Genomic DNA, 27,581 nt, shown 5'->3' with positions numbered 1-27,581 from the left:
GGTGCTACTGTCTCCCCTGGAACCGGTAACACACACACACACACAACATACACCCCGACGAGACCCCCCACAATGCCAGTACTCGACAGCTTGTCGCAAACTGAAGAGGCTGCTCCTATCAACTTTGGGCAACTCTGATAGCAGCTTCTTTTTAAAGAATTTCAGCATTTTTCTTGTTTATATTTATGGCTTAGGAAGAGACGGCAAGTTTAGCAAGATGAAAATTGCGGGGGTTTTTGGGGGGTTTGGTTTTGGGTTTTTTTTTTGAGAGGAAGGGAGAAACAAACACCAAAGCAAGCCCACCGGGCAGCCCCAGCCGCGCCATAACCGTACGGCCGATGTCCAAGACAGCTTTCTCAGCGGGGGCGCAGCCGGAGACACGGGAGCACGGCAGCCCCGCCACACACCGGGCTCCCCCCGGCGGGCCCTGCCGAGGCCGGGCGGGCAGGACGCAGGCCTCCCCGGCCCACACGGGCCCGTCGCCCCCCGTTCCCCGGCCACTTCCCCTCCCCACCACACACACACCGAGGTCCGGGTTTCCGCGGGCCGGGCCGCCCCGGCTCCCCACAGACCCAGGCGCGAAGCAGCACTCGGGGCAGGGCGGGCGCTCCCCTGGCCGCACAAGGTGCCCCCGCCCCGGCCGCGCCGCCACCTCTTACACAACACAGCGGGGGACAGGAGCGGTTCTCCGACCTCACCGCCCATCACACGGTGCCGGGAGCCGGGGGCCTGCCCCAGCCACCCTGCCCCGGCCCTCCACCACACACCCACCGTACCCGAGAAAGCTGCGCCGCCGGCACTGAAGGAAAACCCGGGAAGCCGGGTCGGCGCAGGGGCGCGCTAAGCCCAGCAGAGCCCGCCTTAGCACAGGAAGCAGCCGCTGCCGCATATCCCGGCCCCGCCGCCAGCGCCCGGCCTTTCCCCGCCGCCGCCCGCCCCGGCCCGGCTCCGCTCGTCTCAGCACGCGCCGCTCCTCGGCGCGGCGGCCAGCGGCGGCGCCATCTTCTCCGCCCGCCTCCCTTCGCCGCCTGGCCAATCCCTCCCCGGCGCCCTCGGGGTCCCGTCCGCCCTCCTCGCCCGGCGGGGCCGCCGCCACCGCGCCGGGCCTAGCAGGGCCCGTACCTGGGGGTGCGGGAGGCTGTCTCTGCTGCCGGGAGGGCCGGGGCTGCGGCTGGGGAGGGGGCAGGGGGCCTCTGGGAGGAGGCGGAGGCGGTGGAGGGGGTGGGTGGCTGGGCGGGGAGCCGGGGCGACACTCGTCGCGGCGGGAGGGGGGGGGGGCCGGAGAGCCGCGCCCGGTGGAGGCGGACGGGATTGCGGCGGGAAGGGCACTGGGGCGGCCCTGCCGAAGGGCTGGGTTGCGCCCGCGAAGGGGACCGTCTTGTGGCCCTGCCGCTTCCTGGTGGCCGGGCTCCGCGTCCCTGCCGGCGAAAGCCAAGGCAAAAGGTAATTAGGCGCCTCGTAATTGGAGTACAGTGGGTACGGTGCCGTCCTGGAGTGGCAGAGATTGCAGATCTCCCGGTTCGGCGGGTGCCAAAACCTTCCCTCCCCCTGAGGAGAGAACTGGCCCTCTGAGGGCTCGCCTTCGCCCGCGGGGACCTGCTCGACGCCACCGGGCCCCGCTGCTTCGGGCGTAGGACTCTCCTCGCAGGATGGCTTTACGACGTGTAAAGGCTGCATAAGGTTGAACTTCTGATATAACTCCATGTATTTGGGTTTTATGGGGAGATATTTTTTTTTCTGGGTAGATTTCCCTGTGGGAAAGTCGCGGTTGTGGCTGGCTGCTTTAATTCCTTTTCTAGGCAAAAGAAAACCCACCCCAGAACAGCCCACTGCTTGCAGTTCTAGTAATGTGCTTTCTTCAGATGTATCTATGTCTTATTTCTCAAAGCTTAAAAAAAAAAAAAAAGAATGTGCTACATTTAATGATTTAATGCCCGATTTTAGTCCAGGGAGGTATCACGTCACACTTCCCCACTGCTTGCCGTTTATCACAGGTGGTATCTCGCAGCTGGAAGTCCACAGAACCCTCCTCCTGTCATAAAAAGGTAGAAAGATGTGACCTGACAAGTTAGCTGAAGTTATTTCTCCACACAAAGATGGGACTGAAGATGGATCAGAGGTAACTTTAAACTTGTCGTCTTTGGTCAAATTAGCTGTTAGAAGTTGCAGCACACTACTCCATACGGTCAACAAAATCTGTCAGGGAATCTGGGTAGACATTCAGCTGCTGCTTTCCACTGAGGTCTGCGCTGCTATAGAGACGCTCTTACGAGTACCTGAGATACCCAATTTAAAACATTCGTGTCTATATCGAGTACACCCACACTTCTGCCCTCAGTTTAGACACAGAACTGTCTCTCAAGTTAACTAATCCTGGTTGGCGCAAGGCAGTTGGTAGTTTTCACCTAAATTAACTGGTTGGATTTAGAACTGTGTGGGAGCCTCATTTTAACACAATATGTTAACTCCTGTGAAAATGAAGGATATCTTTGTCCTCATGGGATTCTAGTTTGAGGCAGTCTGGGGTTTTTCCATTTCCTAGTGTATGTAAAAGTCAAGACCAGGCTGGAGGGAAAAAGGACAGGATAAATGGTAAGATCTTAAAACCTCCGTCCGCCCCATTGCAGTTGCCAGTGCATAAGAGAGGGTAATACCATTTGTGCCTGGCAGAAAGCACGCTGACAGATTAGTGCCTCTTCATGATCTGTCTCCCTCCCTCTCTGAAGCAACTGGGGGATTAAGAGGAATTGGAGTTGCTGTCTTAAATTGGACATACAGTAGAAATGCTTCTGCCTTGATTGTTAAGGCAAGTTGTAGGCATGTTGTATCAGTTACCAGGTAGGGGTGAAAGCTTAAAAATTACACAGTTTCAGGCAGTTCATTCCCTTTTCAGGTGCTGACAGAAAGTTTGCTAGCCTAATGTAGCCGAATGTATATATTTAGCTAATGCTGGCCTGATGTATATTTAGCTGCTCTGATAAATCCTGCCTTTCGCTATAGCTCTTGCCTAGGACATACACGGGGCAATTCTGGGAAAGCAAAGTGGCCTGCACCAGCAAAACTGTGGTGGTCTGTTAATAGTTGCATCTAAAGCAAGCGCTTCTACTTCTGTAGCTGTGGTGATGGAAGATCACACCTCGTGTATCTAAAATAAGTGTTGCAGCAGAGATGTGCAACAGAGGTCACACCTACTGTACTTTACACCTATTTTCTCCACTGTAAGTTTATTTAGCGGTTATTCAATGTCACTGACGTTTATTCAGAGCAGACTGTGTTCTGATAATCTAACCCCTCTCTGCTTCAGCTTATACTGGCAAAAATTACACCCATCCACTATTTTGGATATCTTTTCCATGTTTCAAAGATACTTTAATACAACACCATCAGCAAATGTAAAGAGGACTTTCAGTAAAATTCCTTTCTTGGCATAGTCCAGCAACTAAGATTTCTTCCTGATGAAATTTTAATTGCTCGTAGACAATTGGTGCTTTCAGTCCTGCCGCCTTCATCTGCCCTAATGGAAAAACAGGTGAACTGAAGTATGATTTAGAGTAAGTGTGAAAATTACTCAAAAATTCCCATGAAGAAGCCTTATGGAGTAGCGGTGTGGAGATCCCTCTTCAGGATATGCGATATAACAGTACAGTGCAGGGAAAGTTATCGATCAAAGCAGGCAGGTTACAGATAATTTAGAATAAACACAGTATTTTATATTCCTCTCAAAAGCTAAGAGGCAGCAAGCGTAAAAACTCTAGGTACAGTCTTGATATGCTTCTAATGGAGGCATATTTTTCCACTTAGCTAAAATTCTGAATTAAATTCAAATTGTAATTGTATATAAAAGGGCTTTGTAGCAAACTGGCCTCAGGCTGAAAAAAGCATAGCTTATGATTGTTATTTCCACTCCAAAATAAATAGTGGCAACTTCATGACAAGGCATAGATGAAAGAAGATAGTTTGTTGATTGCTCTCAGTATAAAAATACTGAATGAGTTAAATTTAAAAATTATTAAAGTCCAAAGATAATGATAAAACAAGGAGACGTTTCCTCTTGACTTCAGTGGGTCCTGTCAAGTCTCCATGTTTTCACTTTTCCCATTCATTGTTTATTTTTTTATTATATAAAGGATGCCATCCAGCTGCACACCTTAACTGAAAATAGGTAAGCGTATGGAAAATTATCAGCTTTACTCTGCACTAATTACACAAATTACACTACTTACACTAATTACACCTCCCTATGTGTGGTATTTGTTTTTTATTATGGTGACTGTAACTATAAAAATATCTAAAAGTGCTACCATCTGTGTCTCTGTTGGACAGTGATGTGGCATACATGCAGAAAAAAAGAGATCCTTTATTCTGTGTATTTTCCCTGGTTAGTTGAAACCAATTCCGTTTTTAATCATGTTACGTATGCATTGAGTCCTTAATTTTTAACAAGGTAGCTATTTTATTGTATCTTATCTTTAATTTTTAACAGTGAAATAATTACCCTGTTACTTTGACTGGAGAACCCTGTCCTCAGCTGAGAACATATCAGTACAGCGTATGTGTGAGTCCTTATTGTTTAACTTTCTGTATGTGTACAACAGAGTTTAGAATATTACTGGCCAACTGGACAGACTGTTCAAAGGCTAGAAATTGCTTTTTGTTTATCTGAGGTGCAGGTCATCTCCCCTTTAATGTGAGTATGCAATTAATTGATAATTTTTTTCCTATATCACTGATAATATTAAACAATATTAAACTCTTACAATGTTCAATACAAAGAGGCTTACTTGCTGGTAATTCTTCACTGGTAATTGCATGTGGAGACCCTTCTGTAGCCTATTTCAGGTCATACTCTGTGTAGCATGTCTGTAATCAAAACAGGTGTTACTAAGCGTTAAAGAAGTCTCACCCAAACTTATAATTTGTATTAATTATATCTCTCCATTATTATAACCTTTCTTAATTCTTAGCTAATCATGTTTACTGTCAATAATTTTATTATTTGTGAGGCCTCCATACCTGTAATTACGCAGGTCAGCTGATAGAAATCGTAGGAAAACACGGGTTTTTTTTGAGACGTGCATTGTTCATGAATATCACCATAATACAGTGACTTCTTGTTGGCAAGCTTTAGTGAAAAGTTGTCCCTTTTGATCAATAAATGGGGATTAGTAATCTCTACTGCAGTCGTTACACTGGCAGTTGTGTGTATTATTTATATAATCCATTTTTCTGTAATGTTTTTGTCTCAAAAAAAAAAAGTAATGTATTTGTCACAGATGATGCACATGCCTTCTTCATTGGGGAGGGGGTAGGGAATGAGCAAGCGGCTGCATGGTTCTAGTTGCTGGCTGGGGTCAAACCATGACACGTCGTAATATCAGCCCACCAAACTCAATTTGGTTGGAAAGTTAAACTCTAAGACTGTTAGAAAATACAGGTTCCTTAGTTGTCTATGCGTATAAATTTTAAGTGTTTTGTTACAAGCTTTTTCTACAGAATCGTAGTCTTATTTCTAGGTTTGAGGCCAAAAGGTTAAAAACTGATGTTGAAGGGCAGTAGTTCATTTGGCAGTTAGTAACTTCCAAACGTCTGTGCTTGTAAAGTAGTTTTCTTTTCATGTAATATATTTATATGCTATATATACTTGAAGATTGTATTGTTTTCAGTGGCACACAAGCCGTAAAGTCTTACATGGAGCAAAGAGGAAAATACTCAGAAAAGCTGGAAATTAAAATTGTTATTAATCACTATAAACATTATATAGCCTTTTTTCTGCTTCATCATCAGTCTATATTTAGAATGGCAGGCAAGTTTGTTGATGTTAATGTTTTCTGAATCAATTTCTGCTCACACTAGACTAGGAATCCAACACTTCATGTCCTTTGCTATAAAAATAACGTGTGTATTTCTCAGATTCTATTCTTTGCTAAACTGGGCGGGCGTGTTGATCTGCTTGAGGGTAGGTTGGCTCTGTAGAGGGATCTGGACAGGCTGGACCGATGGGCTGAGACCAACGGTATGAGGTTCAACAAGGCCAAGTGCCGGGTCCTGCGTTTGGGTCACAACAACCCCATGCAGCGCTACAGGATTGGGGCAGAGTGGCTCGAAAGCAGCCTGGCAGAAAAGGACCTGGGGGTGTTGGTTGACAGCCAGCTGAATACGAGCCAGCAGTGTGCTCAGGTGGCCAAGAAGGCCAATAGCATCCTAGCCTGTATCAGGAATAGTGTGGTGAGCCGGACTAGGGAAGTGATCATCCCCCTGTACTCGGCACTGGTGAGGCACCACCTCGAGTACTGCATTCAGTTTTGGGCCCCTCGCTACAAGAGGGACATTGAGGTGTTGGAGCGTGTCCAGAGAAGGGCTACAAAGCTGGTGAGGGGTCTGGAGGACAAACCTTATGAAGAACGACTGAGGGAGCTGGGGTTGTTTAGCCTGGAGAAGAGGAGGCTGAGGGGAGACCTTATCACCCTCTACAACTACCTGAAAGGAGGTTGTAGAGAGATGGGGGCTGACCTCTTCTCCCTGGTGACAAGTGATAGGACGAGAGGAAACGGGTTCAAGTTATGTCAGGGGAGGTTTAGATTGAATATTAGGAGACATTTTTTCACTGAAAGGGTTATTAAACATTGGAATAGGCTGCCCAGGGAGGTGGTGGATTCACCATCCTTGGAGGTGTTTAAAAAAAGGGTAGATGGGGCACTTAGGGACATGGTTTAGAAGTGGCTTTTGTCAGGGTAGGTTAAAGGTTGGACTCGATGATCTTAAAGGTCCCCTCCAACCTCAGCAATTCTATGATTCATGCCTAGTCTAAGATTGATTTGCTCTGACATTGTTCTACCTTTTGAGATAAATGCTAGAGGAGCACAATGTGATGCTGCTTCATGTCACTGTCAGAAAAATTACCGCAAGCCTTATGGGTTAGGGTTCATTTGTTATTAAGAATTCATGGAGGAGGTGTAAGTTTCAAAGCAGCCAACTTTAAAAAGAAAAAAAAAAGGGGGGGGGAGCTTGCAAAATTATAGATGGGTAATCCAAATTTCAGCAACTAGAACAGGCACTAGAACAACAGCAGCAAAACACTGTAGCACTGTAGGCCATAGCAGGTAAATGACAGCGTGCCAGGCTGTACGAGCCTGTATGGATTTGTTGAGAAGCATGTCAGACCAGTTAAATCTTCCCTAACATCTGCTGCTTCCCCTCTACCCACAAGACCTGTTATCCTGCCACAGATGTCCACCTAGCAAAGCTTCTAGCACCGTCTGGAAGGAAGCTCTTACGCGGCAGCTCAGGTGACATAAATGACACCACTCATGAGAGGATGCAAACTTGGAGGTGGTGAGTGGTTCATGCGATCGAGTTTCCAAATAAAAGGATGGACATGGTCACCCTGCCCTGAGCCTTTAACTAGTTACTTTTCACTCTGACATCGGATTATCCCACTAACGGAGCAGTGGTACCGGCCTGTGAGCACGCTGAAGGTCAGGTGTAGAATTCCGAGCGGCGCTGATGGGTTCTACTGGAGACCAGCCTGGGTTGAATGGCGCCCGGGTTGAATGGCGCCCGGCACCCGGTGGAGCTCCGCAGGCCGGGCCGGCCGCGCACCGCCGGGGGACAGGACCCGCCTGCCCCGGGAGCGCCGCCGCCCACGCGTGGCAGGGCAGTTCCGAACGGGCCGTCTGAAGAAAACGCGGGGGGGGGGGAGGGTAGGAAGGATGGCCGGCGGGCGTGACCTGTGAGGAAAGGTGACACGGAGGAGGCGGCTCTGGAAGGAAGGCGGCCGAGCTGAGGCCTTTGGACGCCCTCCAGCGCACGGACGGTCAGCGGCGCCTGCGAGGGGGGAGGAGGGGGGGGCGGTGGATTTCCCTGCCGCCCCCTCGTGAGCGCGGGCGGTAGCAAAAAATAGCTGCACGGCAGGTTTGACGTCAGGTAGGACGTCACAGCGGTGTGGGAGACCAGATCAAGATGCCGTAAGGCAAATACGCTGCCCGGACCGCGGGATCTGACGGCCCCTGCCGTCCCGCCACCCGTCCGGGTACGTTTCCATCGCCGTGCCGCCCGCCCCGCCGTGACACCCGGGCATTACAGCCCCCAGCATGCAGTGCGCTGCCGACGGGGAGCGGCGCGGGGCCGCCGCTTCCGCCGCGCCCTTTGCGTCACCACCAGCATTTGAAAGCCCGTCCCGTGGTGCCCCGCGCGCGTTCCCGTTGATTGGCTGGAGAGAGGAGGGACGTGCGTGGTTCAAAGTCGGCGGTGGCGCGCGCGGTGGTGGCGGCGGCTGAGGCGAGTGGCGGTCGGTTGACCCGAGTCCCGGAGCAGCGGGGGTCGGCGCTTCGCCGCTTTCCCGACCCCCCCCGGCAGGTTTCGTGCCGTGGCCCGCCATGGCTTCCTTCGGTTTCCAGGGCGGCGGCTGTGGGGCTAAGAAGGAGGAGAAGGGGAAGAACATCCAGGTGGTGGTGCGGTGCAGGTAGGTGCGGCGGCCTTCCCCCGAGCGGCCGGCTGGCCCGCAGCGGGGGCCTGTGGGGAGCAGGTGGGGGCCCTCTGGGGCTTCGGTCTGGAACGTTTGCTGTACCGTCCACCGGGGAGCCCGGCGGGCCCGGGTCGCCGCCCTGTGACAGGGGGCTGGCGGGGCTCCGTGCAGCCCGCCGCCGTGCCGAGCTGGTGCGCGGCTGCTCCGGGGAAAGGGAACGGAGTGATGTCCTTCGGAGTACATTGTTGTTAAAGAGCCCGCCGTGACATCCAGGCGGCGCCTGTTACTGCACTTTAAAATGCCTGTGTAAGGCACTAATTGTACGCGCGGACCCCTGCGGACAGCAGAGCTGGTCGGCGCCTCCGCAAAATTTCTGCTGCTACGAATAATGTCTTACAGTTTAAAAAGGCAAAAAATTGCAATTTCCTGACTTGATTCAGTGTGCACCCAGTGTGAAGCTATGTAGGAAGGTTAAGAAGAGCTAGATAAGAGTTAGTATGACTGATACTCAAGTCACAAAAGAAACAAACTGAATTTCTGTTTTCTACGAGCTTCAGTGGGAAGCCACTACGATTTAACAACTAACACGCTTTTTGCTACACCTGCTTTCATATATCTTTCATATAACTTCAGTGATCCAAACTCTTCGAATTCAGACAAAAAGCTGTGGGGGTTAACTTCTTAAGTAATAGCAACCAACTACCTTGGTCGATGAGGTGAATTTATTTTTTGGTATGATTTGACAAATTTAATCTACCATAGAATTAGGTTCTCTTTGTAATTTTGAGGTGACTTTAAAGACTTGCTCACTGATACTGAAATGTTCTTAAAGTGTTGCTTGTTAAAACTGTAATACTGCTAATGGGTAAAGAATAGTGTTCAAAATACCTTTGGAAGTGGTTTGGCTTTTTTTTTTTGAGCCAGAACTGCAAATGCTAGGTTATGTATATTATTATTATTGTCTTTTGTAGTCATTACGTTCTTATGCTTGGAAGTTATACTTTTACAGATTCACAATGAAAAAGAAATTAAAAGTGATTTTGTCTTATTTTTTGCAACACAACTAAAGAGCTGCTGAAACAAATGTGCTGGTGAAAATGCACATGGAAGTCAGGCTATTGCAGAAGAAGAATGATTATTGAAGCAATTGAGTTTGAAACACTGTTAAGAGCAATCATTTTCTTTTTCTTCTGATTAGTCTCAATTTTTCAGGAATAGCTTCACAAAATATCAGTGTATATTTTAATTAAATATAATGCTCAATATGATAGTAGCGTCAGGATTGTCCATAGTGTAGTGTTTTGCTTTTGTTGCAACTCATAGATTAAGTCCTATGTCAAGATTTAGGTCTCTAAACCCTAAAAATATTCTAGGTCACCCTCGCTCTTGCCTCTTGTACAGATTTTCTTTTTGAATAGAGCTTCAGTGTGTTTGAGCTCATAAATGTTCCTTCCACCTTTCCTTTTTCTTGTGCATCAGTCATGTTCTACTTACCTTACAGGTAGGTAGACAGATGCAATTGTATTAATTTGCTTCCAAAACCTGATGTGTCTGACTTTATCAAAAACATTTTCAAGCAACACATTCACTGTGCTTTGTTGAAACATGAATTTGGAAACTCAAAATGCATATATTAGCATTGTTAATATGCTTTATACCTAAGGGGATGAGCCTGTGATTAAATGGCACCATAGCGTACCACATTGCTGCTTGCATAGTGGCTCATAACACTGATCTGCATGTAGCTGACTTGTTCCTCCAATCTCATAGTTGTGGGCTATCATACCTTCAGGTTCCTGTATCTTACTGATTCACCGTTATATCATTACAGAGCAGAACATATTCATTTTTCAGCTTCCCATTGTTTTAAAAGTCACAAAACTGAAGCTCTAACTTGCTCCTGTGAACAAGATTTTAGTCATCATTTATTGTCACCAGTCAGTCTTGCACCAAAGTGTCTAGTGGTCTGTTTAAAATCTAACACTTCAGCCTCAGTGCTATGTTGAGGAAGAAATGTTAGCCACAAGAGTCAGGAAACTCGAGATGCTATGCACTTGTGGTGTTTTGTTTTGTTGGTTTTTTTAATTATAATTTAAAGAGATGGCATCTGAAGTGCCTCTACTGTCAAAATATTTTAAAGGTTACTAAGATTGTAGAAGTTCTATTTTTCAAGTTGACCATTCAGGTCAACTATACAGGTAGCATAGAGATTCAGTGCAGTAGCACTACTAAATGAGTAATAAAATGGCATTTCATGCTTTACATTTTCAGCCCATGGTGATTTCCATGCTTTTTGGGAGCGATTGTTGAAAATGCCCCTTCAAGGAAAATTGTGTGAACCAGGTTTAAATTAACTTTGTGATTAAAAAAAATGCTCACTATCAAGTTTCTAAACTTCTATTATACCTCTATTAAACTTTACTTAAAACTCAGAGTAAAAGGTATGTAGACTTCTTTTCCCCCAAAGTCTGATGTTTTGTCTGTCTTATTACATTCTATTCAAATGCATCAGCATTATAAAGGTTCTGGTATTGCTGTCTACTGTTCTGCTATTAGAAGGGTCTATTAGTATTTCTGTTGCTTTAGAGTGTTGTGTCATCAGTGAGAGATGTAGGCTTCATTCCTTATGTAAATGAGAAATAAAAAAATAAAATTTTTGAAGTTAGTTTGATTTACTGTTGCCTTAACTTTCATGTGTAAGTTTTTCCTTTTTTGAAGGCTCTTATTTATACAACTACTTGGTATGTTTAATCTTCCACCCCTCTGCAATTGAACAACATTTTCTAATGCAAGTTAGCTGTGTGTGCATCTAAATGATCTTAAAAGTGTTTATGGACTCGTTAAAAAATACATATGTAAACAAATTAAAAGCTATAGATACTTGGATTGTCCCACAGTGGGTGGAAACTGCCAAATTGCAACAGTTTTTCCTTAAACAATTAAATTGTGTTCCTTTTACCTAATTGTACTATTCTGGATCCTTAAACTGAGTGATGTTACTGCTTTGTTAGTTTATGTTGTTGTTAGCAATGATATCAATCCAATATTCTTAAATCCTGTTTTTTTTTTTAGGCCTTTTAATGCCTCGGAACGTAAGGCAAGCTCCTATGCTGTTGTAGACTGTGATCAAGCAAGGAAGGAAGTTAGTGTCCGCGTTGGAGGAGTGACAGATAAGACATCAAGAAAGACTTACACATTTGATATGGTAACTGCTTGTCAAGTAGGGGACTTCTAGAAACTAGCTAGTACATTTCTATGATGTGGTCTGATTACTGTGTGATGCTATATGTTACTGTATGGATAAATGGGATGTGTTGTCTTTGCCTCAACAGGTTTTTGGAGCTCAGGCAAAGCAGATTGATGTATACCGGAGTGTTGTGTGTCCCATTTTGGATGAAGTTATTATGGGCTACAACTGTACGGTATTTGCGTAAGTAAGCCAATAATTATTAACAGTAAGCGTTATTTGAATTTTAGTTTCTTGTTTCCAATTTAATTTTTTATTCTCACAGTTATGGCCAAACTGGTACTGGTAAGACCTTCACAATGGAAGGGGAGCGGTCACCCAATGAGGAATATACTTGGGAAGAGGTATATTTTCACTCCTGAGATTTCTCTTGTCTGTACTGTAGTTCAAAGTTAGAAACTGTAGAAGGCTAAAGAAAACCTGAAGTCGATACCTTTCAAATCCTGAAGCTGACTTTTCTTAAATGTTTGTAACCTAACAAATGGTCTCATTCATTTATATGAAAATCAAAACTTTACATCTTTAATGCAAGCATACATATCTTGGTGATATTTATATGGAAGATTATCTTTGTCCAAGGTATTCTTGCTTATATCAACTCAGACTATTTAGCTGAAATTCCACCTCCCACCCCCAAATCTCTTTCAATACATTTATCTATTAAATATTTCACTTTAATTTATAGGACCCACTAGCAGGTATAATACCCCGTACATTGCATCAAATATTTGAAAAACTCACAGAGAATGGTACCGAATTTTCAGTGAAAGTCTCTCTTTTGGAAATCTATAATGAGGAGCTTTTTGATCTTCTGAATCCAGCTCCTGATGTTGGAGAAAGACTGCAGATGTTTGATGACCCTCGAAACAAGGTTAGTGCTGTCTTCCAAAATTTTTTATCTTAAGGCTTTCAGGATTGTTGGGAGATGTATAATAAGCACGCGTTATTTTCTGACAGAGGGGTGTAATTATTAAAGGCTTGGAAGAAATAACTGTACACAACAAAAATGAAGTCTACCAAATCCTGGAAAGGGGTGCAGCAAAAAGAACCACTGCAGCTACTTACATGAATGCATATTCCAGGTACAGATTTTTCCCACTTCAGAAACTTTGTTTTGCTTTTGTTTTATTAAACAGGATGTTACTGAAGAAGTAAAAGATGTTGAAGCTAGCACAAACCTGGCATGATCTTGAGATTCTGTATTGCAGTTCATATTGCCAAATGTGTGTTCGAAAGCCATAGTTAGAATTTCTTCCTTATCCCATCCTGTGGTGATTCTAATGGTTTATGAATATACCTGTATTAGAGAGGTGGGTTGTCTTTGTTCTAGCTGTTAGGGGTGATTGGTGTTTGGGGTTTTTTTGACAGTCCTGTTTACTAAATAAAAACTTTGTGTAAGAGTCTCAAGTATCACTTCCTCTCCTCACCAGCAGAAGAAAATGTTACATTAGGATTTGTTACCAAAGTTGGAATTTCAAAATACTGCTAAGATCTGTTTTTTTACAGGTCAACACAAGACCCTCTTTTCAAACCCCATCTTCTGAATACTTGCAAACTGGATTGTGGAAATTGGGGATAAGATTGAGAGGGCTTTTTGTATGGCAATGCAGGCTACTTCGTATGATTGCAGCTCGTAGTCAGAATGTAGTGGAGACACCTTGGTCAAAAATATAATTGTTTGTTATTGATTTCTCACTCTTGAACTGCAGATGTGATACCTATGTCACTGTGAACAAATAGTGATCCAGTGTTGCAGTAAGCGAGGAACACCCTGCCCATGTTATATTTTAAATTAAAGATATGCTGAGCACATCTGTCTACTGGTGCAAGGGGATGGGTATTTGGTTACTGCAGATTAGAAGACAGAGCTAATTTAATCTGACATTACAGGGAATTTAGAGAATTCTTTCCGCTTGAGCGGCTGTTTTATGTGCAGTCAAACTGGTGTAATTTGATGCCTGTGACTTCCTATATATGTCAGCTTCCACTTGTAAAAACTTATTGAAGGAATAAGCTCAAGCCAAAATCATCCTAAACAGTACTACTGTTTTGAATGAAAACTGAATTGAACTTCTAAATTTTTAATATTGAATTCAGCTACTTGCTGATTTTCTTAGCCTGAATAAAAAAACCTAAATTTTTTAATCTCGTGTTCTGTAAAACTGTTCTTAGTGTATTGACTAAAAAAATCTACAAGCCAGTTTTCTTGGCATGTCTGTGAGTTGAGAACACACAAATGTAAACAAAACCAAAGTGCTTGTCTTGGTTTTGCTTGAAATACAGTAAAATTTACCAGGATTGAATGAGGCAAATGTCATCCAGTTGCTTCATCAATGGTTTTAAGTACCATATTTTTTATATATATATGCACAAAAGTATACTTCGTAGAATAACTTTGTGTATTGAAAATGTGTAAGTCCCAAATGTATTCCTTAAAAAGCGCATAAATACCTAACTTGCAGCAGTGTCATGTAGCAAGCAGATCTTTTGGCTTTAATGGGATGTCTGTCTGAAACTGAATTCTTTTATAGCCGTTCCCACTCTGTGTTTTCAATTACTATCCATATGAAAGAAACGACAATAGATGGAGAAGAACTTGTTAAAATTGGGAAGCTAAACTTGGTAAGTATTTCAACTAAATGCTATTGATGACATTATTAAAGTAATGAACTAGAATAATCTGACCTCATTCTCTTGAGAATCTATGGTGGGTTTTTTCCCCGATGGGGGGGGAATAATTGTTTTTCATAAAGTGATATGAACTATGTTTGTCACTCTGAAAAATGTCAGTGCCATTTGTCACCTGAGTGTCAACTTAACAACTCATAAGCTAGTTCATCTGTGTTGCGTTCTGCAATGCTATTGGCCAAGCATTCTTCAGGGTTATTTGAGACAGAACGTGCCCTTTTTCTTGTCTTTCAGGTTGATCTTGCAGGAAGTGAAAACATTGGTCGATCTGGGGCAGTTGACAAAAGAGCTCGTGAAGCTGGAAATATCAATCAGTCTCTCCTGACACTAGGAAGAGTTATTACTGCTCTAGTAGAAAGAGCCCCACATATTCCATACAGAGAATCTAAACTCACAAGAATCCTTCAAGACTCTCTCGGAGGAAGAACAAAAACATCAATAATTGCCACAGTTTCTCCTGCGTCTATAAATCTTGAGGTAAATTTTAGTCTGAAAATCTATTCCTAAAATAAATACTATATTTTGCTAGTGATACAAAAATGAGTTAACTCCTCAGGTTGACCTAGTGTTACATCTATTTATCACAGGAAACATTGAGTACACTGGAGTATGCCCATAGAGCAAAGAACATAATGAACAAGCCTGAAGTTAATCAGAAGCTAACAAAAAAAGCTCTTATTAAGGTAAGCTAGACATATATCTTACAAATTAAGTTCCAGGTTAGATTTGATTTTGTTAATGTAGTTTTTGCTATGCAGGAATTACGAAGTTGTGGAGAAGCTATAACTAATACCAGTAATTTTCTGAGGTGACTTTAATCACTGAACTAGTACTTTTGAACTAAGCTGCTCTACTGGTACAACATTAATCACTTTGCAGATACTGAAACTGTTGCTAAGACGAAGGCTGGATAGAAAGGGCTGTTGCTGCTAGCTATGACTCTGTGTATGGATTACCCGTTTACAAGTTAGTGGAGAGCCACTAAATGACACTGGATTATTTTTTTTTTTCTGGACATGCTGTATTAGCAGCTTTATTCCCTAGAAAGCGCCTGAATTAAAGTGAATTTGTCACTAAGTATGAACAAAGAGCCAATATAAAGTAGCTGACTGCTATTAAAGGAGCTATGATTCCCATTGTAAGCTGTTATATGCAACCAAGTATGATTCAAATGAGAAGTTTCAGTGCTCTACATCTATCCAATGGTATGAATTTAAATGGTGCAATACTGAACTTATTTGGAAAATAAGTGAAGTGCTTTGCTCCTGTGTTTATGCAAAACTTCCACAGAACACTATCTTTGTGAAGTATCTGTTAAGCAAAATCTTGAAAGTAAAGCAGAAATTTTCAGGCTTACATATAATTGTTTCTTTATGCAGGAATATACTGAAGAGATTGAGCGTCTGAAGCGAGATCTTGCTGCTGCCCGAGAAAAAAATGGAGTCTATATTTCCCTTGAAAATTATGAGTATGTCTCCAAAATTTCTATAAAATGGCTAACAACAGATTTCAGATACTGGTATCTATCCTTATACAGAAATGCTTTCGGATCTATTTTCATACCAGAAATTTAAGATAGTCAGTAGAACTTGACTGCTCAACTTGTTCTTTAGAAATTAATTATTACACAGATAGAAGCCTAAAGAGTGGCTTTGTGCTGAAGATTTTACTTTTATGTGGAACTTACCATAAGCATAGCCAGGATGCAGAGTTACACTGTGCAGCCTTTCTTTCAGTGGAAGCTCATATAGGAGAGCAAAGTTGGTATAGTTTACTTCACTTTGTAAGAGGGCTAGTTTACACACAAAATTTACAATGGAAAATTTTCTTAAATCTTTTCTGCGTTAAGTGAAAATTACCTGCTTCTCGTACAGAAGTTAGCAATACCTGGTTTTTGAAATTGCTAATTATGTAGTGTAAGAAACAGTAGATAATCTTGAAATCAGCTCTTACTTGACTAATTTGTTTGTTTTAATCCCTGCTTGAGAGCCCTTAATGGGAAGTTGACAGTTCAGGAAGAACAAATTGCAGAGTATATTGACAAAATCAGCGTCATGGAGGAAGAAGTGAAAAGAGTAAGTGATGTTTCTCAACTGTGGCTTAAATCTGCCAAAAAAATGAAAGAAATCTTAGGGGAAGGAGGAAAAAAGTTTGAACAAAGAACAGTTTGAAGAGTTTTTGTTCTTAAAGTTCTCTGACTAGTCAAGGATTAGTCAAGCTTCCTAATTCTTGAAGTTAAGGAAGTTGAAGTATCATATATGAAGTTGTAGGATGCAATGTTTATTTCTTAAAGCTGTTTTAACGTCTACCACTTTACTTTTAATTTGCTTTGCTTCTACAAGCGAAAATCTGCTTGTAAGATAGTTTCATCTCAGTTGACAGATATCCACTTAGAGTGAAGAATGAGAGGAGAAGGTTCTGAGCTCCCATTAACAAATTACACAGAAAATTCGAGCTTCTTTTTTAAAAGAAATGTAGATATTAATTTTCTGGAATTTGTAACTACTCTGTTTAATTGTCTTTGCTGACTGTTATTCATTCTGTCTGCTTAGGTTTCAGTGTGTTGGGTTTTTTTTCTTATGCTGTAACAATTGTTTGGCCTTGTAGTTTGAGTGGGGAAACAAGGGGTTATTACAGTGAAAATGGTGTTGGTTTGTGATGTTTTCAGTGAATACAGAGATTATACAAATCTGTAGTCTAGTTTTAAGGCCTCTGAGCCTTAAAGCTGAAATTACATTGGTAGGTGACAACTTGCCTTCTGGTATTGTGGCATAATTTGAGAGATGTAAAGCGGGACTGTTGAACTTACAAAAAGCAGTGTTGCCCTATTGACATTTGTCTTCCACTTTAGATCACTGAACTATTCACAATTAGTAAAAGTGAACTTGAACAGTGCAAAACAGATCTGCAAATCAAAGAGAAAGAACTGGAAGAAACGCAGAGAGACCTGCAAGAAACCAAGGTTCATCTGGCTGAAGAAGAATATGTGGTTTCAGTTTTGGAAAACACTGAACAAAAACTTCATGGCACAGCTAGCAAGGTTGTCACAGTTCTTGCACCTAACTGTAACAGTAACTTCCTATGTTTAGGAGTTTTGTGGGCTGTTCAAGGAAGTCATTGTTGCTGAAGCATGATGCGAGTGTGACAAAACCTGAACTTAAGATGGAAAACTAGAATTAGCTCTCTCTAAATTATATTATGATGAAAAGCTACTAAAGATTGCAGGACTTTTTCTGTGGTAATATTGACAGTTGGTTGCTAAACACACTGGTTGGTCCGGAGCTACCTTTCCTTCCAGCCAGTTTGTCATGAGAGTTCCAGTGCTTTGCAGTATGTATTGTCATGAGTTGTTTTGCTGAATAAGTAGTTTCTTTACTAGAAGCTTACGGTTGACCCTACAAAAGAGTAAGTTATATATAACTGGGGTAGAAAAATAGCAAAAAGCTTTGCAGAGATATGTGCAGTAATTTACACTCACTGAGTGAATAATAGAAACTGTTGCCCTGTTACCTCTATATATTAGAGTATGGTTTTGATGTGTTTGTAGATTGGTCATAATTATCAAGACAGACTTGATGTGGGGGGAAAGAGAGTGTCCTGTTAACTAGTACTGGAACCCTCTTGCTTGAGTACTATTAAAGAATATATTTACTGTCAAATCTTTCAGAAAAAGTTGAAGTGGTCAGGAGTTTTTTTCAGTTACTATTCTGTGATAAATGATTTCTTAATTCCTTATATACTGAGTGTCGTGGTTTTGGCTGGATTGGGCCCCCCCCCCCCCCGCCCCCCCCCCCGCCCCGAGAGGAGAGGAAGAGATAAGGAGATTTATGAGTTTAGAAAAATAACTAAACTACTTTAATGAAAATAATAATAAATAAGAAAATAGTAAATAATAATAGAATAATAAAAATTAAAGAAAAAAGTATACAACAGATTATCCAGCTCCCAGGATGATGATCGCATCACCAGCAGACACAGGGAAAGTCCCAGACTGGAGTCGGTGACAGACAGGAGCTGAATTCCGGAACTAGAGTCAGGAATGCTCAGATCGGGATCAAAGGCAGATGAACAGACAGGGTCCTTCTCAGATGTCAGCTGTTGAAAAAGCGAGCCAGAGCAGCCTTGCCCCTTTGATCCCTTAGCTTTTATACTGAGCGTGATGCATACGGGATGGAATACCCTGTTGGTCAGTTTTGGGTCACCTGTCCTGTCTGCTCCTCCCTGCAGGTGGGACCCCTCTATGCTTCTCCACTTCTGACCCTCTAACGTGGCAAGCAGCGAAGTTAGCTGACCTTGGTTGTTATAGCAATAAGTATAAGCAAGAGCCTCTGTGCATACCATTCCTTGGTATAATCAGGTCTTACCACTCTGAGACTGAACAATTTCTGAACAATAAGCTGTTAATTTCAGGCTTTAGTCAGTTAGAAGAGGCCCAGCTAAAAAGTAAAATTACAAATCAGAAAATTGGTTCTGTTTTACCTCAAACCAGGACACTGAGGATGTCAGAAGGAATGGTCTCTACTAAGTAGTTTTTTCCTGTGTTCTATGACTATAAGTGACATAATACCAGGATTAAGAACAGTTGTAATTTGATGATGTAAAGGGAAATACCATCTTTCTAGGGAGATAACTTCTCTGGTAACTCAGAACTGCACTTGCTTTTCCTTATAGAGTATATGCTTGACTACTTGTTCAAAGACTGACTAAAATAACTTTAAAAAAATTATAGTTACTTAGAACAGTTGAAGAAACTACAAACGATGTATCTGGTCTGCATGCGAAACTGGACCGTAAGAAGGCTGTTGATCAACACAATGCTATCGTCCAAAATACATTTGCTGGACAAATGAATGTTTTGTTCAACAAAATACAAGATTCAGTTAGTGAAAACAGTCTGAAGCAGCAACAGATGCTGACATCTTACACAAATTTTATAGGTAAGTGTAATACCTATATCAGTATGTCATCCTGAATTTGTGCAACAGGAGTTCCAAAGACAATTTCCTAAACCAGATCTGTTTTAGTAAGTGGAAGAGGTTTTATTTTAAGCAATGTAATGATTACAGTTCCACCAGTAATAACGTATCTGGGGTGATCAGCAGCTTTCCTGTGCCATAGGAGGCTAGATGGTGATAAGCAATAAAAGAGTTCCTATCTTACAGTGTAACTTTTAAAAAAAAATTTGTAACACTTCTTGATTTCTTTCGTAGGTGATCTTCTGTCTACCAGTTCTTCAGCGGCTAATATTCTTGCATCAGTTGTATCAGCATCTTTTGCCTCTGTTAAAGAATTGGTGTCTACTGAAGTTTCTCACATGTCTGAAAAAATAACACAACATGAGAATCTGTCACTTGATTGTAAAGCTGAGCTGCTGAGATTAATTGTTAGTAAATTTAGATACTCTTATGTTACTCAACATATGAAACTGTTCTCAATCAAAAGGGGTTCTGTAAATATTTTGTATAGGGTTTTTTCTGATGCTCTCTATCTGTCTCTACTTCAGCACTTGGCCATGATTATGTCCCTCCCCACTTACCCTCCCATGTCACCACCACAAGCTGTAATGTAATAACATAGCAAATAACGTAATAGCAGAGTACATGGATATGTATATGGATAGCTTCTTACAAATGTAGATGAAGGAACAGTCATACTCTCTTTTGCTTTTTCCTAGGAGGAACATACATCTGGATTAGGAAGAGCATTAAATAGCTTGACACCAATGGTAGAATTTGTTTTGGGGCTAAACTGTCAGTTTCAGAGTAACATGAAGAAATATTCTGCTGTGGCTGACAAGGTAATGCATGTAACTTCTCTCTTACCTTCTGCTCTTCTATCTTGTTTAATTTACAGGTAACCCTTTGGTGATTTTTCTGCAGTATGTCAGAGCGTTTCCACTTCTGGTCTGGCCTTTTCCCCTTTATCCTGTCCCATGTGTTCTACCTTTTAGCTCTCTCTTCCAGACTTCTTTTCCGCTTCTGTGTGTGGTGTATTTGCTTGTTACCTATTTTGGCACAACTGCTTGCCTAAATGCCCCAGAAGAATGGTAAAATGTGGATGCTTAAAGATATATGTAACAATTATCAAATAATATCCTTAATATAGTCTCTCCTGTATTTTAGAAAACTAAAATAACCAACTTAGACAAGTCTTATCACTCCCAGTTTCTCCTGTTGTCATACCAAACTTTCTTCATAGTCAGTTTGATTCCTGGGCAATGTGATGCTGTATTTTGTTAACAATAACCATATTGTTATTATATAACCATTATATAACAATAACAATAACCAATAACAATAACCAATAACAATAACCAATAACAATAACCAATAACAATAACCAATAACAATAACCAATAACAATAACCAATAACAATAACCAATAACAATAACCAATAACAATAACCAATAACAATAACCAATAACAATAACCAATAACAATAACCAATAACAATAACCAATAACCAAAAATGCACACAATGCTGCTCTTACAAAAAAAAAAAAAAATCCTGTGTTTCAGTTTTTAGTTCTAGTCTATCTCATGATGTTTTTGAAGAACCAGAGCCTCACTCTTTCATTCCTTTTTTTTCCATTGTGTCAAAACCACATCTTGGTTCCTGGTGACCTGTTGCTCTGACTGAAAAATTTCTCCCTTCTGTCAATTACAACCCATGTGGAATCAGCTCCCCTTGTCTAGAGGCTTTTTATTGGATTTCAGGCTTAGCAAATAGTCCATGGCTTACCAGCTCCTGCTCTTGTCTTAACTAAGTACCTTGTCTGCGTCTTCCTATTTTGTCTACCTCACATGCCAAATTTTGTCTTTGGAAAAGTCTACACCAAGTTTCAGCCTGTAGCTTCAGATTTCTCTAGGTGTTATTTTTCACTGTTTATGCACAATACTTTACTCTAGGGCCTCTGACAATTTCCTTGGGTTAGAGTTTGTTTCCATATAAATTATGCTAGGGAAAAGTATCCAGTTCTTACCCAAAGACAGAAACCTAACTTTAAAACTTTTTTCAAAGATGGAGGATCATAAAAAGGAAATGGATACCTTCTTTGGAGATCTTTCTCTCACTCTGAAAAAATTACGGGAAGAAACAGCCAGTGTCTTTGCTCAGCTTCAGAATGAGTGTGAGAATTTAAAAGAAGAAGTGGAAATGACGAGGTTGGCACATACAAAGGTATCCTTAGAGTAAGAAGAAAGCCTAACACCAAGTGTGATTGCTTGCTTTGATTTAGACTCTTTGTAGCAGTAAACTGTTGTACTTGCTTCAGAAGAAATGTTAGGACAGTAACTTGATGATCCTAATTCTTTTCAGCCTTTGCTGGGTTACTTTGAGAAGTTTATGTAGGAAAGTATCAAAAAAAATTTACCCTTGCTCTGAGTATGTCCAGTGTATCTGCCTTTACATATATCTCCAAAAGCAAAGTGTCTGTATCTTTTTCACACAAAAATTGTATCTTCAGATTTAGAATGACAAAAGCTCTTTTATTTGCTGCATTTTTAATGGAGGCATTCAAGTACCCTTTAAGAATGTTAAAAAGTGCAGAATAACAGTGAAATGTGTGACATTTTTCTTTATAGAGTGCAGCTGAATTAATGTCCTCGCTGCAAAGCCAGCTTGACCTTTTTGCTCAGGAGACTCAGAAGAACTTAACTAATGTACTTGCAAAGAATGGAAGCTTGAAGACCACCATCGCTGCTGTGCAAGAAAATGTTCACTTGTAAGGAGCAGATTACTTTTGGCATATACTGATGCAAGATAAAACTATGTTTGAAGAGGAAATGCAAAATAGATGCTCTTTGTATTTATATGCTTATAAAGTCTTCCGGACATGACTGTTAGAGCTGAGTTCTGCCTCAGAACGTAGATCATAGTTCACCTTTCCCTAGAGTAAAAGGTAGCTCTACAAGGCTTTTCCTCAAACTTGTCTCTTGAGCATATTGCAGATAAGAGACAGTGGTTTTGGGAACAATACGCTGATGAACAGCCCTCAATATGGTTGGACTTCAGAACTTCATACCATAAAGGCTTAGCTTGAAGTATCTATTGCAGCTTCATTCAGTTGCAGACTGAATAACTAAGGTCTTCCCAAAGTTGTTGGGTTGTGGTTTGTGGGGTGTTGGGAGGTGGTGTTGGTTTGGGTTTTTTGGTGGTATTGTGTTTTTTTCTTAGGGGATTTAACAAACTTACTGCTCAGAACGCTGCGGTTTATAAACTCAGTAAATAGAGACATGACATTATAATTAACTGGTTTAATAGAATCACACTACTTCACTGGTTCTGGTCTCAAAATATTTCTAAATGTAGAATGTTAAAATCCCCCTTTTAAAATCTCTGAACTGTTATAAATATGTTGTTGCAGGAAAACTACAGACCTAGTCAGCAGTACGACTTCCAATCACAGCAAATTTATTGCATCTCTGGATAATTTCTCTCAAGAGCTCAGGATCATAAATGCTGAAAACAAGATGGTGCTGGAAGAATCCACTGACCACTGTCAACAACTTCTCAGTAATCTCAAAAATGCGTCTCAGGATACTGATAAATGGGGTGAATTTACAACTGCTCAGATAGTTGACTTTACAAATCAGCAGCTATTGTCCTTCAATGATGAGAAACAGCAACTTCAGTGTTTACAAAAGGTACCTATAGTCATTGTAGTCTAATAACACATTCTGAAACAAACATTTACAGTAAAACTAGTAGGGGGGAAAACGTTCTCACTTATAGTCAGAACAAAATTGGGGTTTTTCAATCACAGCAGACTCGTGTTACTCAGTTTAAATAGATGCAATTAGAGGAAATAAAAAAAACTTAATTTAAGAGGAAGACTTTGACCTTAAAGTGCAAATAATTTTGCACTTTAAGTGCAATAAGTGCAACTAATTTTTTTAGTTTCTGTCGCAAACTTCACTTCCCACCCTTGTTTTATTGTTCTAATAGGTAATGAAGTAGGCAATAGGTAATGAAATAGGCATATCCAACATTTTGCTAACTTTCAGAAAAAAACACAAATGTTAAAAACACTTGCAGTCTCAAGGGACACCCTTGTGTCTGTGATACCTATTGAACACTACAGAAGTGTGATCCCAAAGGGAACGTCTAAAAATAACGTATTTTCCTTCTTTTTCCCTACGAATGGATAAAGCTTCTAGCGCTTATAGAATTTTCACTTTCACTTGAATATCCTAATTCTGTGCAGGGTTGTGTATAGAAGTATGAGGAGTCTGGTCTGAACCACATGGCATCATCTTTTTTTCTTATGAGTAGCTTTCTAAAATGATCATACTTTCTAAGAAACTGACTCTCTTAAGATGATTCTTGAAATGAGAGTGTAAAACTGGCACTGAAACTTCTCAATTTGAGGTCTCAGTTGTTTCGTTTCAGGTCATGTAACTAATCATGCACCACATCTTAGAAAAGAAGCCATAACCTTACCCTTTCCTGTTAACTTGGTGATTTGGTTGGGCTTTTTTGTTTTGTTTTCAGAAAAATGAAGACAACTGTGATAAAGCCTTAGCTGAAATTGCTGACCGAATCAGCAGACAAAAGGCTGTTGAAGAGAAGGTACTAAATGGCCTTCTTGATCAGATAAAAGTTGATCAGGAGATACTTCTGGAGCAGAAGCTAACACTTAATGAGGAAGCACAGCATGGACTGACTCAGGTTAATGGCTTCCTGCAAGAGGATCTTAAAGTGGATATTCCAACAGGTATTTAAAGTAGGTTGGGGACAGAATGGTCTTATGGAAGGCAATTTGAGTTGCAGAATTCATAAGCAAAGGTTAATGGGGACATAATATAACTAGCAGCCTTACACCTTTTTTTAAGATGCATGCTGAGAATGATGACTGAACAAAGCATGATGTCTGTATTGAGTTAACATAAAATTGAGGATCTGTAATTAAAGCAAATGCTGAAAGTGTTTAATAGTGCCTTTCACTAGTGTACAATCTTCATTAAAGGGACAACTCCACAGAGAAGAGACTACTCCTATCCAGTCACACTTGTGAGAACAGAACCCCGGGAACTTCTACTAGAACAATTAAGGCAAAATCAGTCAAAGCTTGATGCTCTGCTAAACGGTGTGACAAAGGAGGTGGAGGATAATGCAGATCAGGTATGTGTATGAATGGCTAATGAGCCTCTTCATGGAAGATTTTCGCATCTTCAGAAGTTTTATCATGCCATTGTGGAAAGTTGGCTAGAACCCCAGACCTATTGCAGCCTTTGTGTTCTACAGCGTACTGAGAGTCACATGTGCTGAGCTCTTGACAAAAACAATACCTTGAAAAATAAGAGAAGATACTAATAATTTAGAGACTTTCATGTCTATCTTTCAAAAATGCAAGTGCCATGACTTTTATAGACCTGATCATGCTTAGTACATTCACCTAGGAAATTCAGACATTAAATACACTTTTCTGAAAACTTCTGTTTCAGGACCTGTTGGAAGAGGAGGAAGGGTTGCAAGAATCCAGTGAAAGCCTTGCTAGTGACAAATCCTTAGTGGATATAAACATATGCTGCCACGCAAATGCTGGTGTTCCCTTTTTCCAGGTAACTTCCCCAGATACTCCAAACAGCTGTGTACTTGAGAGTGAAGGAAAACTGTTGTTCTGTAACAGGCCTGTAGTCTAAAGTCACCTACTGTCATTTAGTGTATTGTCACAACTTCTTTAAATCTTGTAGAAAATGCTTTGTAAACTTGAGCTAAAAGAACAGCAGATTCTGGTAACAGTTAACAGCAGATAAAATAATGCAACTTTCTGACAAGCTGGACAAACAGTAGACAACTCCTCAGCAAATAATCCTGCATGAAAAAAAAAGTCACAATTTGCTAGACATAAGCACATGTTAATGAAAAAGTTGAAATTAGGTGTGGAGTATTTTCTCCAGAGGCCAGACAAATACCAGCATTCTTGATTCTTCACTGATTTATTTATTGTTCTTTCTTCCTTCCTTTTGACCCTCTTGCTCTACCAATGTATCGGTGTAAACCACCGGTGTATTAGGCTCGGGTTTGTCTTGGGGGGGTGGTGGTGGGGAGAGTGTATTTACTTGCCATGGATTCCTTAAAAGTAGCTGCTGAACTTCTAGATGTCTACAGTAAATCTCTTTAAATGCAATATTAGGAACCTTTTTCAGGAGTTCTACCAACTTTTTTTTTTTCCTCAGAACACTATATACTGCATTGTAGTGAGCAAGTATTCTTTAATTTCTTTGTATTGTCTTAACGTTGGGTGTTTTCTTTAAATCCCAGCACAAAAGGAGTCACAAAAAGGATAAAGAGAACAAATCTGCAGCTACAGTGGAGAAGAACAAAATAGAAGATGTGACAGAACAGTTTCTTCCCAAATCTAAGCCTCCTTTAAGATCACTGAACTAAGATACATCCCCTCAAGATCCCTGTTTTGAAATACTTGCATCTAATTGTCTACTGAGCCATAACTTTCATTGGTTATTCTCGGTCTCTGTATATACTGATATATTGATGCAATGTTGGATCAAAAAATTGGCCTGCCACATGTCCTGCCTCTCTCCCATTTTTATATGCTGTAGCTTGCAAAGTATTAAGAGACTTTTTTTTAAAAAAACAACTGCAGATTATGGTGCTGTATGTTAAATAGATTTTTATGTTGTCAAGTAAGAGATCCTTTTCTGTTTCTCAGTAGATTTAAAACAGAGCAGAAAGGGATGTGGAAAAATGCTTTTTCAGCATTACCAGCTACCATTTTATTTTTTAATTAACTGTAAATAAGTGTTCTGGTTTTGTACCTGCTTTTTAGTCTGATTCCTGTTTCTATGAAGTAGATAGCTGTCTTTTGACTGGGATACTTTAAATAAATCATTGACTTTATGGAAAAAAAAAACGTATAAGCATCTGCCTCAGAGTAAAACAAGCTTACATGACTTTCATCTTATGTTACCAGGTTTAATTTAGCTAAAACATTAGCAGCTATGTCATAAGTCCTGTGCTGTGAGAAAAGGATGGCTTCTTCCCTTATTTCATAATAGACAATAGCTTTATTTCAGTGCCTCTTCAGAATATGAAAGCTAATCTCACTGCTGGGTTTTGGGTTTTTGGGTTTAGTTTTTTTGTTTTGTTTTCATTTGTTTTGAACTCCACTGTTCTTATCTTCCTCTTAACCTGCAGCTGTGATGTGTTGGCTTGGATATGATGTTGTCAACCACAGCTTATGTATTGTAAACTGGCAACATTTCTTTTAAGATGTAGGTACTTAACATTAAAACGATGCGAACCTGGTTACAAATGCAGCTCCTATGTTGTATAGTAACAGTGAATTTCCAGTAACTGCCAGTAGTGTTTGACCAGCTGTTCTTTTCATGCTGCTTACCTGAGAATTTGAAGAAAACTTCAAGCTATGATGTTCTAAAAAGTAGATAAATAGGATTATGATGGGAATGGGGAAAGACACTGCAAGGCATCCTTAATTTACATTGAAGCATTATTCTTAGCTAATTGTCAAAAACATGATTTAAGAGATTGTTCAGTTTTCTATATCTAGCTTGCAGGCTTAAGTTGATCTTTCTTCAAGGGTATGGTCCATAGATATATTTTTCTTGAGCGAGTATGCCAAACAGTTATGCTTTAGACATTCAGACAGCACATTGTAGTCCTGCTAGTAGAGACAGAAAGACATAACTTTAAGTATGCCCTCACACCGATTCTCTAAACTCTACCATAGGATGGACCATTAATCAGTTGTATTTGTCCTACTATTTATCCTCTCTTTTGCTGCTGTGGGGAAAGCTAATTGCTTTTTCTTAACAGCCTGATACGAGGAGGGAAAGTACTAATTCCCTTCCAAATGAATGAGACGCAAATATAGAAATTTTTTTATTTTTTTTTTTTAGGGGCATGTTATGATATCTTGATACCTAGCTTATATACCAAGTCTTTCTATTCTTGTAAGGGCCTTGAAACACTGGAAGCTGCAGGACTGTCTCCTTCAGAGAGTATTTTGTATGTAGTCAAATTCTGGCACCAGAAACTTAATGGACTTAAGAAGTCTCCAGGGCCTAGGATCCATTTTCTTGCACCACATCCCTGTTAACACTGACTAGATATTAGCATGATCTTCCAAGACTGTTCAATAAATCATGTACTAACTAAACTTCAACCGGAAGAGTTGATCCCACAATTGTATTGGAACG

General features: G+C 41.0%; 2 protein-coding genes and 2 long non-coding RNA genes across 7 annotated transcripts in view; 2 read left to right on the top strand and 2 right to left on the bottom strand.

Moving 5' to 3' along the window:
• IDE (insulin degrading enzyme) overlaps positions 1-1,250 on the bottom strand; it is a 65,490-nt gene extending 64,240 nt beyond the window's left edge. For 2 of the 3 annotated variants that reach the window (XM_074590522.1, XM_074590523.1), the window contains exon 1: positions 777-1,021. In XM_074590522.1, the coding sequence (XP_074446623.1) occupies positions 777-889 (113 nt within the window). In that variant the 5' untranslated portion in view covers positions 890-1,021. Of the gene's footprint in view, positions 1-776; positions 1,022-1,122 lie in introns of those variants that run through there. The other variant, XM_074590524.1, reaches the window with a different exon arrangement.
• Positions 1,251-1,268: 18 nt separating this feature from the next.
• Positions 1,269-5,269, top strand: LOC141744493 (uncharacterized). The gene is made up of 3 exons (XR_012587469.1): positions 1,269-1,443; positions 1,995-2,119; positions 3,001-5,269. It is a non-coding gene; the product is annotated as an uncharacterized LOC141744493 (long non-coding RNA).
• LOC141744492 (uncharacterized) lies at positions 1,913-7,675 on the bottom strand. Of its 2 annotated transcripts, none has more exons than XR_012587467.1 (3): positions 7,459-7,675; positions 4,782-4,860; positions 1,913-2,032 (listed from the first exon to the last, which is right to left on the bottom strand). It is a non-coding gene; the product is annotated as an uncharacterized LOC141744492 (long non-coding RNA). The 2 variants fall into 2 exon arrangements; XR_012587466.1 differs by lacking the exon at positions 1,913-2,032 and adding an exon at positions 3,379-3,514.
• A 532-nt stretch (positions 7,676-8,207) lies between these two features.
• KIF11 (kinesin family member 11) lies at positions 8,208-26,674 on the top strand. Its single transcript, XM_074592564.1, has 22 exons — positions 8,208-8,461; positions 11,537-11,669; positions 11,797-11,894; positions 11,977-12,055; positions 12,397-12,582; positions 12,669-12,793; positions 14,243-14,333; positions 14,634-14,876; positions 14,987-15,082; positions 15,779-15,867; positions 16,387-16,474; positions 17,251-17,439; positions 19,129-19,336; positions 19,610-19,782; positions 20,074-20,196; positions 21,421-21,579; positions 21,984-22,123; positions 22,766-23,045; positions 23,893-24,115; positions 24,368-24,522; positions 24,846-24,962; positions 25,666-26,674. The coding sequence occupies exons 1-22, from the start codon at positions 8,376-8,378 to the stop codon at positions 25,789-25,791; spliced, it is 3,207 nt and encodes a 1,068-aa protein (XP_074448665.1). The 5' UTR covers positions 8,208-8,375; the 3' UTR covers positions 25,792-26,674.
• The last annotated feature ends 907 nt before the right edge of the window (positions 26,675-27,581 follow it).

This window comes from Larus michahellis, chromosome 6 (assembly GCF_964199755.1).
Source record: "Larus michahellis chromosome 6, bLarMic1.1, whole genome shotgun sequence".
Taxonomy (NCBI): domain Eukaryota; kingdom Metazoa; phylum Chordata; class Aves; order Charadriiformes; family Laridae; genus Larus; species Larus michahellis.
This window is presented reverse-complemented; position numbering and strand designations above follow the sequence as displayed.

What these genes read in the sequence shown, in the direction of transcription:
- KIF11 (XM_074592564.1), top strand. Translation starts at nt 8,376, where the DNA reads ATGGCTTCCTTCGGTTTCCAGGGCGGCGGCTGTGGGGCTAAGAAGGAG. An exon ending in TTGATGACCCTCGAAACAAG is followed by an intron (nt 12,583 to 12,668) that starts GTTAGTGCTGTC and finishes ATTTTCTGACAG; the next exon opens with AGGGGTGTAATTATTAAAGG. An exon ending in GTGCAAGAAAATGTTCACTT is followed by an intron (nt 22,124 to 22,765) that starts GTAAGGAGCAGA and finishes ATGTTGTTGCAG; the next exon opens with GAAAACTACAGACCTAGTCA.